Source organism: Aedes aegypti, chromosome 3 (genome assembly GCF_002204515.2).
Source record: "Aedes aegypti strain LVP_AGWG chromosome 3, AaegL5.0 Primary Assembly, whole genome shotgun sequence".
Classification (NCBI taxonomy): Eukaryota; Metazoa; Arthropoda; class Insecta; order Diptera; family Culicidae; genus Aedes; species Aedes aegypti.
In genome coordinates, this window is record NC_035109.1 from 401,715,233 (window position 1) to 401,731,654 (window position 16,422).

At 40.0% G+C, this 16,422-nt stretch overlaps 2 protein-coding genes across 2 annotated transcripts; one reads left to right on the forward strand and one right to left on the reverse strand.

Annotated features, from left to right (window-relative positions):
- The first annotated feature begins 690 nt into the window (after nucleotides 1–690).
- On the forward strand, nucleotides 691–2,100 carry LOC5564130 (aldose reductase). The gene is made up of 3 exons (XM_001648408.2): nucleotides 691–881; nucleotides 952–1,094; nucleotides 1,148–2,100. Exons 1-3 carry the CDS (start codon nucleotides 807–809, stop codon nucleotides 1,884–1,886), a joined length of 957 nt encoding a protein of 318 aa, XP_001648458.1. The 5' UTR covers nucleotides 691–806; the 3' UTR covers nucleotides 1,887–2,100.
- A 12,998-nt stretch (nucleotides 2,101–15,098) lies between these two features.
- Nucleotides 15,099–16,308, reverse strand: LOC5564118 (1,5-anhydro-D-fructose reductase). The gene is made up of 3 exons (XM_001648407.2): nucleotides 16,147–16,308; nucleotides 15,904–16,071; nucleotides 15,099–15,847 (listed from the first exon to the last, which is right to left on the reverse strand). Exons 1-3 carry the CDS (start codon nucleotides 16,219–16,221, stop codon nucleotides 15,128–15,130), a joined length of 963 nt encoding a protein of 320 aa, XP_001648457.1. The 5' UTR covers nucleotides 16,222–16,308; the 3' UTR covers nucleotides 15,099–15,127.
- Nucleotides 16,309–16,422: the final 114 nt, after the last annotated feature.

Here is a 16,422-nt window from a genome sequence, read left to right on the forward strand (position 1 = left end):
TCTATCAGATATTTTTTACGACTGTTCACCCAATATGCGATATTACCTATACAAAATTTCAGCTTCAAATAAGCACTTTCGAGTGCTTGTTAATTTTAAGAAATTTTAGTTTCTTCTCATACTGCTATAAAATACACACATAATGATATTCTATTTACTTAATGCCCTTCTTTTTGTCGAATGTTACAAATATGCAGTTATGGACAGTATGGTAGTCGACGGGTGACATCAGAAAAATGCATGCTTACTTTGATCGACAGTGACTACCAGTCACATAAATTTGCTAGATGAACAATATAGGCATGTTTCAAGAATGGGATTTGAGGCGGACTTGAAAAAAAATATTCAAGCGTTCAACATTCGGATTTTAAAACGATCTAGTGATTGAAATTTTGATTAATTTGTTTGAATAAAAAGTTATTCCCACACTGCATGCTGATAAATATCCATCCGTTTCAAACGGAGGCTAGTATCACCTAATATTATATTTAATGGACAGTATCAGCAGACGCTTGAAATGAACTCTACCTGCATACAATCGAAGCAGATAACAGATATTCTATGCATTATCAGACCGTTCGAGTACATCAAACAAACATAAGTAGATCTGTATGTGTACTTCCTCTCTATATACCTACTATTCATATCCCCATGAAATGCGCAAACAAATTAGTGCTCACACAAATGAAGCTCCACTGGCCTTATCCCGATCAGTTTATTTTGAGCCGCGGTGAAAAGCAAACGTAACTTTGTTAGAGTTGATCGTCTGTCTGTAAAATTTCCATACAGAGTCCCAATCCATTGCCATGGCAGCCATAATTCCCAACGCGATCTTCAGCAACGGCAACAGCATTCCGATGATTGGACTCGGAACGTGGAATGTGAGTTACTATCCTTCAACAGACAGTTGATTCAGATGATATTCTAACGATTCATAATTCAACTCCTCAGTCTCCTCCTGGAGTTGTTACACAAGCCGTAAAAGATGCAATTGAAATCGGCTATCGACACATCGATTGCGCCCACGTGTACCAAAACGAGCATGAAGTTGGCGATGGAATAGCTGCCAAAATTCAAGATGGGACAATCAAGCGGTAATGTGTTTTAAATTTGGTTTTACAATACACTGACTATTTTCATTTTCAAGCGAGGACATATTCGTAACGAGCAAACTATGGAATACGTTCCATCGCCCGGATTTGGTGGAAGGCGCCTTGAAAGTTACTTTGAAAAACCTTAAGCTCGCCTACTTGGACCTGTACTTGATACACTGGCCAGTGGCATACAAAGAAGGCGATGAGCTGTTCCCAATGGGCCCCGATGGTAAAACGTTTATCTTTTCCGATGCCGACTATGTGGACACTTGGAAGGAAATGGAAAAATTGGTGGATGCCGGCTTGGTGAAGAACATCGGTTTGTCTAATTTCAACTCAAAGCAGATTCAACGCGTGTTGGATGTCGCTCGCATTAAACCGGTCTGCAATCAGATTGAGAATCATGCGTACCTCCATCAATCCAAGTTGACTGCTTTCTGCAGGGAGAAAGGAATAATCGTGACGGCATACAGTCCTCTTGGATCACCGGCAAGACCGTGGGTTAAAAAGGACGACATTGTCCTGCTGCATGATCCAAAACTAAAGACCATAGCCGATAAACACGGAAAGGAACCGGCCCAGATTCTTATCCGCTACCAAATCCAGTTGGGTCACGTGGTAATTCCCAAATCTGTTACTAAATCCAGGATCGCATCCAACTTCGATGTGTTCAACTTTGAGTTGGATGCTGATGATATGAAACAACTGGCTGCGCTGGAACGGAATGAACGCATTTGCCCGGAATTTGGAGCCTTCGGTCATCCTCATCATCCGTTCGAAAAGGAAGAATAATTCATTTCAGTTGGAGTATTTATCCATATGCCTGCTATGGTGGTCCATCCAGTCAATTAGCGAATTTACATGAATGCATGTAATGGGGCTCCATTATGTGCAATTTATTGTAGATATATGCGAAATCGTCAAGGGCGCTGCTTGGCAGTAGATCACATTTCAGTGTTATGAGTTATTGTTGCTAAAAATAAATGGAGATGCAATGATATAACTACCTCGATTGCGTTTTGTGTCATACAGTTGACTCTCCACATTTGTGTTTGTCTTGACATATCTTCCGATATCGATAATTTATTTTATAGGGCCTAGATAGCCGTAGCGGTAAACGCGCAGCTATTCAGCAAGACCAAGCTGAGGGTCGTGGGTTCGAATCCCACCGGTTGGAAATTTTCTCGACCTCCCAGTGCATAGAGTATCTGCCACACGATATACGTATGCAAAAATGATCATTGATATAGTAAGCTCTCAGTTAATAACTGTGGAAGTGCTCATAAGAACACTAAGCTGAGAAGCAGGCTCTGTTCCAGTGGGGACGTAACGTCAGAAAGAAGAAGAAGAAGAAGGTGCACAGTAGGCCTGCAAACATTTTAACAAAGTTCTTAAAATGTAGGTAAGTCCCACAATTCTAGTCCATACCCGTATTTGGCATCCTAAGGTCGTTTTCACCGGTGGTCCAAATTTAAAACATTCCCAAAAATATAGACCACCAAAAAAGAGCAAATATCGTGTACTTCCAACGCAGTTTGTTCTCAATTCAATATCAAATCAACTTTTCATCATTTGGGTAGCAGCTCTCTTATCTGATGGTGAAGCATACTAATACATTTTTGAAGCGGTCTGTGACATATAATTCTTCTTTCTGGCGTTACATCCCAACTGGGACTAAGCTTCCACAGCTATTAACTGTGGCCAACTGATCATTTATTTGCCAACTGATCATTTATGAATTTGTAGGTATATGGTGTGGCATGCACGAAGATACTCTATGCCCCTTTCCAACCCGAACAAGATCCTCGACCGGTGGGATTTTAACCCTAACTTTATCTGCTGAATAGCTGCGTGGTTACCGCTGTGACTATCTTGTTTGTGACTGTGAATACGGTATTTATTGCTTCTTATTAAACGAGAATGGATTTTTTTTTTCCAAAATCAGAAATGTATTCTTTGATATACATCTATAATCTCAACTTTCAAAACTTTCATGAAAATTGTAGATAACAATTCATTGGCCGATAGGGATTTTCATTTTTTTTCGTGACAACAATAAGAATAATCACAAAATAAATACCGAAAAAGGTCGTTTTCAACACAAAATTGTCAAATTTGGAGGCCTAGCCAAAATGGCTTCTAGTTTGAGTCTTTAAAAAAAAACAAATTTTAACTAATACCTTCAGAATTTTCCCAGATGTTTCTTCAAGGACTACTGTAGAAATTCTCCAAAGATTTCTCCAGGAATTCTTCAATTAATTTGTCCAAGAATTCCTCCATGTTTTTTCCAAGGATCACTCCAGAGGTTTTTGCGGAGATTCACACAGCCAATGTTGGAAAGCATCCTGGCCGAAATTGCTTCCAGTATTTTCTTGTCAGCATTAATATTTGCAGCATATCAATGATTTGATACAAATATTAAAATGGCCAGGCCCACTGTGCAGATTTGGTGTTTGAAAGTAATTTAAAAAAAATCCAGCGATGATAGACGGAAAATATTTTGAGGGAAGAAACGGGGACAACCGTATCAACCGTTCTATTCAGGGAGATCGGGCAAAATCGTTGGGAATGACATTGCTCCCGGTCAACCAGTCAGAGATTTTCGATAGCGATCGATAAAGATTCGTTTTGAACCGTTAGCGATCGCCATCGTTGGTCAAAGATCTATAAAGAATTATGAAGACTGGTTGGTCGGGCTAAGAAAGTTAATGCGCACTCCATTGTTGTTTATGGTCTATTTCCTAGGATGGGACACAGGTACTTCTCCCGTATGTCCTGGCTCTGAAGCCTAGGCTTAAGTGCTCTTACTCGCTCTCTGAAACGAAAAGAAAAGTAACTCTGACCTCCCTCCCGTTCGACAAAAAATCTATAATCTATAATAACGTATCCTGCTTCGGAAACCCCCTGAAATTTCTTTAAAAATGCCGTAAATATTACATCGCATTTTACAGAAACTCACCAGGTTGCTTCAGCGATTCCACCAGATATTTCTCAATGGATTGCCTTTGGAGTTCCTGCAATAATTTATTCTGGTTTTCCTTCAGGATCTCCTTAACGAATTACATTATAAGTTCTTCCACAAAATTCCCCAGAGGTTCTTCCAGCAATTCCTTCTTTTAAAAAAGGCACTAGACATTGGACAAGCATGCTCCAGTTACTTAACGAATTTCTCAAGTGATTTCTTCAATAATTTCTCTAGAGATTCCTCCGAAAAAAAAAAGATTTCTGCAGGATTCTCCCCAGAATTTCCTCTAGGGATTTTGTTTAGGAATTTCTCAAAGATTTTTTACTGGGATTCCATCTGAATTTCCTATTAGGATTTTTTTAGGATTTCCTTCAGAACTTTTAGCTTAGCTTAGCTTAGACTGACTACACATATCAATGGTTGCTATTCCGTGATTGACCGAAGTCAGTGAAAATGCACAAAGAATCAACTAGAAGTTCGGCTGGGATTGGCCATAATCTTCTTCAGTGTGCATAATTCAGTGCCTCTATTTATACAGGGTCAATAACGGCGCCGGCCACGTCCTTGCAGTCAGGTGGGATTGGAGGAAGGAATGTTAGTGTGTAACCTTTGCTATATGGAGACCGTGTTTACCTCTGCATCTCCACAAAGGTTACTGGGAGGGATGTTTGTTAATGGGGAGGATCGTTGGGTCACAGGATTCACTTTGATAAGCGATTAGACCATGATAAATTATTTGACGCGAGCTAAGGATCGAACACTACCAACCTGCTTCGCGAACCGCGCCACTAATAAATCATGCCACGCGAGCGACGCGCGACACGATTGATCCTGCTCACATCACCCGCCCCCGTAGGAGCAAGCGACGCGAGCAAAGGATCAAACACAACTAACCTGCTTCGCGATCCGCGACCCTAATAAATCATGCCACACGAGCGACGCGCGACACGATTGATCCTGCTCACATCACCCGCCCCCGCAGGAGCAAGTGACGCGAGCAAAGGATCAAACACAACTAACCTGCTTCGCGAACCGCGCCACTAATAGATCATGCCACGCGAGCGACGCGCGACACGATTGATCCTGCTCACATCACCCGCCCCCGCAGGAGCAAGCGACGCGAGCAAAGGATCAAACACAACTAACCTGCTTCGCGAACCGCGCCACTAATAGATCATGCCACGCGAGCGACGCGCGACACGATTGATCCTGCTCACATCACCCGCCCCCGCAGGAGCAAGTGACGCGAGCAAAGGATCAAACACAACTAACCTGCTTCGCGAACCGCGCCACTAATAGATCATGCCACGCGAGCGACGCGCGACACGATTGATCCTGCTCACATCACCCGCCCCCGCAGGAGCAAGCGACGCGAGCAAAGGATCAAACACTACTAACCTGATTCGCGAACCGCGCCACTATTAGATCATGCCACGCGAGCGACGCGCGACACGATTGATCCTGCTCACATCACCCGCCCCCGCAGGAGCAAGTGACGCGAGCAAAGGATCAAACACTACTAACCTGCTTCGCGAACCGCGCCACTATTAGATCATGCCACGCGAGCGAAGCGCGACACGATTGATCCTGCTCACATCACCCGCTCCCGCAGGAGCAAGTGACGCGAGCAAAGGATCAAACACTACTAACCTGCTTCGCGAACCGCGCCACTATTAGATCATGCCACGCGAGCGACGCGCGACACGAATGATCCTGCTCACATCACCCGCCCCCACAGGAGCAAGTGACGCGAGCAAAGGATCAAACACAACTAACCTGCTTCGCGAACCGCGCCACTATTAGATCATGCCACGCGAGCGAAGCGCGACACGATTGATCCTGCTCACATCACCCGCCCCCGCAGGAGCAAGCGACGCGAGCAAAGGATCAAACACTACTAACCTGCTTCGCGAACCGCGCCACTATTAGATCATGCCACGCGAGCGACGCGCGACACGATTGATCCTGCTCACATCACCCGCCCCCGCAGGAGCAAGTGACGCGAGCAAAGGATCAAACACAACTAACCTGCTTCGCGAACCGCGCCACTAATAGATCATGCCACGCGAGCGACGCGCGACACGATTGATCCTGCTCACATCACCCGCCCCCGCAGGAGCAAGCGACGCGAACAAAGGATCAAACACAACTAACCTGCTTCGCGATCCGCGACCCTAATAAATCACGCCACACGAGCGACGCGCGACACGATTGATCCTGCTCACATCACCCGCCCCCGCAGGAGCAAGCGACGCGAGCAAAGGATCAAACACTACTCTTTAGGATTTCCTTCAGAACTTTTTCCCAAAAATCCCTCCAGAAGTGTCTCCAAAGATGTCGCTTTGAAGTAATTTAGAGAGTTTTCCTGAAATCCCTACAAATGTTCCTACAGGGATTTTCAAATGATTTCTCCAGAAATCTAGGCAAGAATTTAAACTAGGTTTTCTGCGCGATTTCGCTTAAATTCTCCTAAAATTCATTCAATAGTTTCTTTAGAATTTCTCCAGTGAATTTTCCCTTAAGATTTTTCTTGTTCATGAATTCCTCCAGGAATATTTCTCTAGATGTTTTTCAGGGATAAATGCTAAAATTTGTTTTGACTTTCTTACAGAATACCTTTAGAATTCTTCCAGAAGGTCCTTCAATGCTTGCTCTAGAAATTCCTCCAAAGATTTCACCAAGGAAGGCCTCTAAAAATTTCTCCAGGGATTTCTCTATGTTTTGTTCAAAGGATTACTCTAGAAGTATTTGAAGAGATCAATACATGATTTATCCCAGGAATTTCTCCAGGGAATCTTCGAAAAATCTCCCCTGAAAGTTCCGCTATGATTTTCCAAAAATTCATCCAGTTGTTTCTTTGGTTTCCACCAGATGTTCCATAAATTCCATAAAATCCATAAATTGCTCCAGGATTTTTTTCTGAGTTTCCTCCAGGATGTTCTTTATGAATACCTAGTGGGCCCGGCAAACTTCGTCTTGCCATCAAGTAGGCTGTTGAAAACGCTATGGATCGTCCCATACAAAATGCCAGTTCCGTTCACGCTCGTTTTTTCTAACTTTACCGGTGAATATCCTGGGTTTTTTATACACACAAACACGTCGGAACACTTAAAGAATAAAACGGAAAAATAATCATTCAAATCGGTTGACCCGTTCGGAAGTCATTTCGTGACATACAAACACTACTCCATTTTTATTTATATAGATTATAGAAATTCTTCCAAAACTTCCTCCAGGGATTTCTCCAGGGACTCTTAGATTGTGCCCTCCAGGAATATCGTAATGTTAAATCTAATGATTTTTTTAAATGATTTCAATAAAAATTCCTCCAAGGATTCCTACGAAATTTCTTTTGGAGATTTCTCAAGAGGTCACCCAAGAACTTTTTATGGATATCTACAGGGATTTTTCCAGGAATTTCCTCAGAGAATCCTTTAGGAATTTCAAAAAGGGATTCTCCCAAGAACCATCCGTAAATTTTTACGGGGATTCCCTCTTGATTCCCTCCAGGAAATTTCTTTAAAAGACACCGACGACACGTTAATGCTTCTAGTGGACGATTTGCCCTTTGAAGGAAGCACTACACTAGGCGAAGGACTAGCATGCCCACTGGGCGTTGCACAGTCGAAATAGTTTCCTGAAGAAAAGTTTTCAGGACTGAAGCGGGAATCGAACCCACACTCCTTGACACGATGCGGTTAAATGCTTCGTAACACTAACCGCATGGCCACGAAGCCCAGTCCGATCTTAATAGATATCTTCGGGAATTCATAGAGAGGTTCGTTCGAAAATTATTCCAATAATTTATCCAGAAATTTCTCTAAGGGTTACTCTGGGAATTCCTTCAGAGATTTATACAGGGATTCTCCCAGAAACTTCAACAAGAATGCCTCGTGAAATCACTTCAGAGGTATCTCCAAAGATGTCACTGTTTTTGGAAATTTTTTCAGGAATCCCTGTTTCTCCAGGGATTGCTTCAGACGTTGCTCAAGGGATTGCTCAGGAATCTCTACAAAAATTTATCTATGTAAAATCATATAAACTCTAGGAACTCTTCCAGAGGTTTCTCAATGAATTTCTTAGCAACTCCTTTATAGATTGTTTCAGGAACTCTTACACGGTTTCTTCAAATGTATCAAGGGATTCCTTAGAATTTTTTTTTCAGAAATTCCTCCAATAATTTCTCAAGGGATTTCTCTACCAATTTGTATGGAGGGCTAAAAACGCGCCAATTATTGCACACCCGGAACTAAACATGTTAAGCTATCCTATCAAAATTTAATTAGTTATTGATAAGCTATTCCATACCAAATTATTGAAGGTACAATTCGAGCAAAAGAAGCATCAAACGACAGTGCAATTTCTCTTTTAGCTTTGTGCACAAGCAGAATGCTTAAAAAAGAAGCTTGACTTCGAAATTAGTGCCTTCTAAATCGTGAGTATTGGCATGAGGTGACAGCCTCATTTGATCTCATCCCAACTTTGTACGTCCGATTATTGACTTAAAAAATACACAAACTATTGAAATTGGTCGAAAAATGACTGCGTTTTTTATGCCGTATTGATTCGAATTTTTTGTAGATTCAATGCTAAGAAAATTAGCCATGTTTTTCAGTGAAATTATTAAAAAATGTCCCAATTTCAAGTAAATGTTTAGCTAGACTATCATACACATAGGAACAAAACTTTTCTGTATGTTTTAAGGGGCGGATCCCAAACTTTTGCACGGGAATGTATATATCTATTATTCTGGGTTGAAGAATTACTTTTTGTTGAGTTTGTGCTTAGTTATGATTTTTTAATCTAGTTTGTTCAGTCAACCCTCCTTTACTCGATATTTCGTATTTCGATATCTAACTATAGTAAACTATAGTAAAAACTGGTTTTCATGGCTAACTCGATGATCTCTTGGATCGCAGTTGCTCTGGTTTTATGTTCTGTAACTCGATATAAGAAGGTAATCACTTCAATACCGAGTTATGGAATATTTGTGAAATTGACTGTCGTACAAAATCACAAAACCGATTAGAGGCAAATCTTAGTTATAATGAAATCAGCTGAAATACAAACCAGAAATTCGTTTGAGGATCTCAGTCAAAATACGGGGATTTGGAAATCAAAGCCCTTGCTTGAAAAAGTGAATACGTTTAGTGCACATCACACATTTTTCAGTGCATTTCTCAATACTATTGAAAATGCTTTTTCTTAAAAACTAGCAGACCTAAAATCAATAAACAAGAATAATCTACGATCTCCTTTGCCATACTTTCCCTTCCAATACCCATCAACACATTAATGTTTGTCATATCCTTATGCATATCCCAGCACATGGCTTCACGCTAATCAAGCAATTATCCATGCCTCGTTCCTTTTCTATGGTTGCACTTCCTTGACGAAGGTCTGCGCATATCATCGCAGACAGTCACGCCGAATTAAAACTGACATCGTCCTGCTTTATGCTAGCAACTGAGTGGGTGCGTCAAACAACGTTCCGACCTGCACAGCAAAAGAAGAAATGCTATAGTTATAAACCGGCAGCTGGACGACCGACAGAGACAATCAATAGTCATTCGAACAAATGTATGAAAGGTGAAAATCTGTGAAAATTTATTTTCACGGTGGATTATATGCTGATGAATAGATTGCTTTCTAGGAAGCGAAAAGATCGATTTTGGTTCGCTAGTTATTCGCATGTTCGATGCGTAACAGATGAGGGCACTTGAGAAGCAGCGTCACAGGTATTATTGCGCGAGAAATCGATTTTTATAGTTGTTACAAACATTGACAATCAACTCTCAAAGGAGGTTAAATGGAACTAAATTTGATTCAAATCTATTGTTCTAAAATATTTATTGTTAAATAAAAGTAAGCAAATGTAATGTAATGAAACGAGATGGATGCGATTAAGGTTAAATTTAGATCCCAATGTTCGTTTTGTATATTACAGTTAAACCCCCATGAGTCGATATTCCATGATTCGATATCGACTCATGGAACCATACTAAAAACAAAATTTCATGGTTACTATGATGGTCCCTTCAAACGACTTTACAAGGCATTCGTTTCCACGACTCGATATTTCCATGAGTCGATGGTCCCTTCAGATATCGACTCATGGAGGTTTTACCAAAGACAAATTAAAGACCCCGATGTCCCTTGCAGTTGCCCAAAATTTTATAGCTCATAAGGTAATCTAGAATGCCGTAGAGTAGTTAGTTGATGAGTAAAATCGGTTAAGTCCAAATCAGTCGTAGAAGGGTTTCTAGAAGATTAAAAACAAATAGGTCTATCAGGGTATTGAATTGAGAAATAACCTGACAAGGGAAGGTCACGATGGTGTTACACGGGGTTTCCAACCGGACTATTTTTGTTAGATCCTACATGTCGAAATATGAAAAACCCCAAAGCCTTTCGGGTGATGGACCAGTGGTGTAGCCAGGAGGGGCTCTGAAAGGGGTAATTTTTTGCGTATATAATATTATTGAGTTAAATGAAAATTTGACGAAAAGATTTTTTCAGTATTTTTTGTGATAGTAAAGAAGAGAATTTATATTAATGTTTGTTTATAATGTATTTTTTCATGCCATAGGCGTAACCAGTATGGGTTTTTCTTGACATATTATTAAAATAAAACCAAATTTGTTTAGGTGTTGATATTCCATGTATTTCATGGTTTTCTTATTTCTTTCATAGAAGACATGCATTTTTTTCAATAGTGCAATTAGAAAGGGATTGTTAAGAATGAAGCAGTAGTGTAGCCAGTAAGGGTCCATGTGGAATCATTTTGCCACTTTACCTTTTTATTTTTTTTTTTTTGTTTTTTTTTTTAGCCTGTTATGGAACTAATGTGTACTGTTTGTATGCTTGTTAATTTCAGTTGTAACAAAATAATAAAATTTAAGGTGAAACTATATAAGAGACAGTTGTATTGCCTGTATTGTAACTTACGTCACACACAGTGCCAAATAAACGTAAAATGGTTTTACTCTATCTTTAAATTACGTAACGCTTTTGGAAGAAACTCGTGATATATTTGAGTGTTAAGGTCGGTAAAAATATATAATGCTGTTACAAAACATTAAACAATCAAAATATTACAAATGTTTACTCTTTCGCATCAATTTGTATGTAGATTGTTTGTATCTCAACACTAGTCATTATCTCTCTCCAGAATACTTTGCATTTTCCCAAGTAGATTATTGGACAAACTAGGCTCGTCAAAACCTCGGAGCTCCTTCAATACATTCTGATTTTTTTATTCTGACCAGTGATTGAAAACAAGCCCTTTCTGATTATACGATTCTGATTAAAAGTCACACCATATGTAACACCATCGTGACCTTCTCTAATAAGAAAAAAATGTATCAAGAGAAAGAATATATTGAAGGCGATTTAGGGGATAGGTTGACAAGGGAAAAAAACGAAAACAATCCCTGAAATTCTGAGGCTATTTTATTCTACTTGAGAAAATGTAGAATAGAAAGGACGCTGAATAGAAAGATATGGATCAGTGAAACGATGCAAACAAATTTACAAACAAAAATGTTGCGGAGGTGAGGGAATTGATGAAATATTAGTGAAATACTAGTATTAGAGTTATGTAAATGATAAAATGTATCAATTATTATACAGCTGTCTTTTATTCTGCTACAATTATTAATAATTCAAGCAAACTGTTATTATTAATATATTTGAAATATTAGAAAATAATGAAAAAAATATCAAAAATTGCTTACATTGATACTTTTACTGACTACACTACTGGTTTACGAACGTTCCAACAAACTTTGGAATTCTACACATATTTGCAATCTGGAAAACAGTCCCATTTATGACCTCGGAGGATTTTCTTGGCAATATATATTGTCAGTACTATTTGTATCTCCATATCTTCTTCATTATTCAACTAGCCCTTTTCAAGCTCTTCTTACTACACTACAGAAAAAACATTAAGTTTATCTCGGGTTCTATGATAGATATTAGAAAACCATGAAGTGAACGGAATATTGACACCAAAATCAATTTGATTTTATTGGAAAAGTATGACAAGAAGAACTTATTCTAGTTACGCCTATGGCATAAAAATACATTTTAAACATACGTTAATGTTAATTCTGTTCGTTACTTTCATAACAAATACTGAGAAAAATCTTTTTGTCAAATTTTCAATTAACTCAATAATATTATATTCGTACAAAATTGCCTCTTTCAGAGCCCCTCCTGGCTACACCACTGGCCCATCACCCGAAAGGCTTTGGGGTTTTTCATATTTCGACATGTAGAATCTAACAAAAATAGTCCGATTGAAAACCCCGTGTAACACCATCGTGACCTTCCCTTGTGAGAGCACTCATCAAATAAAATTCTGCCGTTGGAATTGCTTTGCGAATTATTCCATTATTGCATTAAAGTCACACATGACAAAATTTTTTGACTTATTGCGAGTCAATTTTTGGAAGATGGAGATCGCAGTAGGCAGCGCGCGCGAACGGATGTGTTGAAAATTGATATGTCACGTTTTTACCGTCTCCGCAAATTATTAGATTCGGCTGGTGAAACGGCAGGTGCAATTTGTGAAAAAAGTGTCTGTGGCGGAAATGAAACGGTTAATTCTGCACACGTTCCGCTAGGCAGTGTATCGTTAAAGCCCAAGCAGAAGGTAAAGATGCAACAAAGCCTGACCTCAAATTTTCAGAAGCACAGGTGGAGAGCCGGACAGCGGATCAGGCTGAGGGCCTGATCGAATGGTCACTCCCTGGTAGCGATTAATCGATCAGGTTTTCAGCTTGAACCGCTCTCTGGTTCTCTAGATTTGTGCTCTAGAGAGTTTGAGTTTTGGCTTCGTTTCATCTTCACTAAAAAATCTTTTTTTTTGCGTCGTCGCGTCGCCGGAGTTTTTTGTTTGCACGTATTCTGAGTACAATCGAGTCCAGCTTTTCGCGTCGTCTAGGGGGGTAAGTATGAAGTATCGACGCTAAAAGTGTCGTACTTATGTATGTTTTTGCACTGTGGTTGCATGAATCGCTTCACTTACCCAGGTGAATCTTGATCATGCAGTTATGAACCCTCCACGCTAACAAAACTCCTTCCCATGAAAACCATGGGGATGCAGAGGTGATCTCGGTCTTTAGTAACAATGGATGTCACGTTAATATTCCTTCCCTTCCTCCCCTTGACCATAAGTACGTGCCCGCATCGTTATTGACTATTTAATGTTTGGAGTTCTCGAAAGTGTACATTGAAGATGGAAAGCTACCCCCAAGCAGTCTTGGGAACTGTGACCACAATTCACCACAGTTCATCGATTCTGCCATTCAACCAGAACACAAAGCAGCAGCAGCATCAATACCATCAGGCGTTGCGCTGCCAACGGTTCACACACTGCTTGACTGTTTTTGTCTCTCCACTATGACCGTTTTCGGGCAGCCATTCCAAGGTGAATGATTGGAAAAAGTGTTAAATCATTCAATCGCAAATATTTCGCTAGCGTTTTCAACTAATTGAAATCTATTAGCTCTAACAGAAAGAGCACAATCATTCCGTTGCGATACATATAAACAAGTTTAATTTCATGCTACCTTTATCGAGCAAAAATGCAAAACCCTGAAAACCGCAAAAATCGTGTCACCACTGTGCTCGAGTCATTTCGCATTCGGGGTTGAAAAACGTTAGGAAGAAGAAGATTACAGTTTTGAAGAGCCGTGACATTTTTTGGTTTTGAACGGTCATGGTTTGCTTTGGATTTTGATGGTCGTGTAGAAAGATGTAAATGTAAAGGCGGTAAATGTTTGCTCAAGTACTTTTCTCATCACTGCTCCCAAGCTACATATGTTGGTTTCTTGTGCAACTTCGATTATTCTGGCCAATACTCATGCTTATTGCGAGTCAATTTGGAGCAAGTTACCTTGCTGACCAGTGCATTGAAAAAGCAAATAGGAAGCTATGAAAGTATATTTATCAATCTGTGTTTCAACTAAAACACCCGGAGTTTCAAAAACTTTGGTTTCAAATGACGAAAAAAAAAGATATTTTTTGCATCTATTAATGATGATTGCACCCCCACCACATACTTCATCCAGTCGATCATTACGATAAACAAAAAAGTTTCAAATAACTACTATATATGTTATTAGCTGTTAGAAAATTAATCTAGAGGGGGTCTACTGCCCATAAACGCATATATGTCCTATGTGAATATGGGACTGATATGCGTTTATTGTCAGTCTAGAAATTCCAAAATGGCATTTTTGAACCTTTCCTAATGCTAAATGATTATGAAGATACTCGCTAGTTATCACAGAAATACTTGTGAGCTATTTTATGCCAGAAATAGTAGATTCAATCCAATATTCCCTGTTCAGAAGCTTAAGAAGTCCAATCAAAGATGTTCAATGTTGATGGAACAACACGAACTGAGCTTCGATCCGCAGTTAAGGGTATGATAAATATGGAATTTAAGGATACGTTTATTATATTTACAAAAAAGAATATTGTCAAATAAAGTGCAAATCTCACGAAATTTCTATCAAATCGCTAACTTTGAAGTTTGACTAAAAGCAAACTGACAAAAAAGGATCAATAGACAATAATGGAACTTTCTTGCGCAGGCAACATCGACAAGCAGAAAATGTTTGCCTTTCTTCCTGATTCTTTGCCTGTTCCTTTCCCAAACCTGGCACATGGCGTCACGCTAATCGAGCGATTTTCCACGCATCGTACTGTTCTCTATGGTTGCACTTCCTTGACGAGGGTTTTCGGACATTATCATTATTGGTTACGGTGAATTTTTCGGGATTTCGCTCGAAAAGAGCACCTAGATTTGTAAATCAGTAGTCTTATAGAAAAAGAATAGAAGGTGGGAGTCAGGAAAAATTCTCTTTTTTACGGTTAATCATCTGTTTGATGAATAAGGTGGTTTTCAGAAGCAATTGTCAATTTTCGTATGCTCGTTATCCGCGCGTTCGATATGGGTATCAGATAAAGCCACTTAAGGTTAAGAGTCAGGGACATTTTCGGTTGGAAATTGATTTTCACAGTTGTTGAAGATAAATAAACAGTATTTATTTGATTAAAATTCGATGTTGAATGGGTAGTATTTATGAGCCGTGCTCAGACCGAATGGAACGGTGCGCTTGCCCGTGTTAAATCCATCCATGATTCGAATTTCATCATCGGTGAGTTTGAAGTCGAAGATATCAATATTTTGACGTAGACGTTCAAGATTGGATGATTTTGGTACTGGAATCGTACCAATATCAACCAGATAACGCAGAATAACTTGCCCCGGCGTCTTATTGTATTTTTTCCCTATATTCAAAACACGTGGGTCATCCAATGCCGGCTTTGGAGTATTCTTGGGATCTTTTTCGTAATAGTTGGGGCGACCTAGGGGGCTGTAAGCCGTGAGAGTAATTCCGAGATTATTGCAAAACTCGGTTAGCTTCCGTTGATTAAGCGCAGGATTGCACTCTACCTGATTGGTGACCGGCTTTACTTTGCACTCCTTAACGAGGCGAGCAATTTGTTCACTATTAAAATTCGAAACTCCGATGCTCTTTACCTTGCCAGTTTCCAGCAGTTTTTCCATGGCACGCCATGTATCCAAGTAATCCACCTCGGTAAACGCGGGTACGCTTGGTATATCAGGATTTTCCGGTTCCCATGAAACGAATTGGTAGCCCATTGGAGTGTGCATCAGATACAAATCGATGTAGCCAATGTCCAAATTTGAAAGTGAACGATTGAACGTTTCCTCGACATGAGCCGGATCATGATAGCCATTCCACAGCTGTAAAGTTTTCGTTTCAGCTCCGATTAACTATTTCCATCGAACACAGTACTCACCTTAGTAGTAACAAAAATGTCTTCACGCTTGATTACGCCTTCTGCGATTTTTTCACGAATGGCTTGTCCAACTTCCTTCTCGTTGCGATACAAGTAGGCGGTGTCAATGTGACGATAACCGGCATCAATCGCAGCTTTGACGGCATTTATCGCCTCTCCTTCACGGGACTTAATTCGCAGAATTTAAAAAAGGTTTATGAACACATTTTTTTCAGATTTATTATAATTACTCAAAACACATACCAGCCACGTTCCGAGACCAAGTACAGGCATTTCGTAGCCATTGTTCAATTTCACCTTTGGTGCAACTGGAGCCATTTTTTTCACGCTGGATGCAATACCTCGTCCGTGTACAACGCTTGACTGCTCAACGACTGCATCGACTCTCAGCTCAAATAGTGTATGATAAGCATACCTATACCTATAATAGCGGACAAAAGTACACACGAGACACACAGTATCAGACGGAAGTACACACTTTGTTGATTATTTTCTTATTTTTATTTTTATTTGTTTAAC

Bases quoted from the DNA above. Each gene is read 5' to 3' on its own strand.
- LOC5564130 (XM_001648408.2), top strand. From the start codon at position 807: ATGGCAGCCATAATTCCCAACGCGATCTTCAGCAACGGCAACAGCATT. The intron at 882-951 runs GTGAGTTACTAT...TCAACTCCTCAG, and splicing joins TTGGACTCGGAACGTGGAAT to TCTCCTCCTGGAGTTGTTAC. The intron at 1,095-1,147 runs GTAATGTGTTTT...TTCATTTTCAAG, and splicing joins CAAGATGGGACAATCAAGCG to CGAGGACATATTCGTAACGA.
- LOC5564118 (XM_001648407.2), bottom strand. From the start codon at position 16,221: ATGGCTCCAGTTGCACCAAAGGTGAAATTGAACAATGGCTACGAAATG. The intron at 16,072-16,146 runs GTATGTGTTTTG...CTGCGAATTAAG, and splicing joins TTGGTCTCGGAACGTGGCTG to TCCCGTGAAGGAGAGGCGAT. The intron at 15,848-15,903 runs GTGAGTACTGTG...AAAACTTTACAG, and splicing joins ACATTTTTGTTACTACTAAG to CTGTGGAATGGCTATCATGA.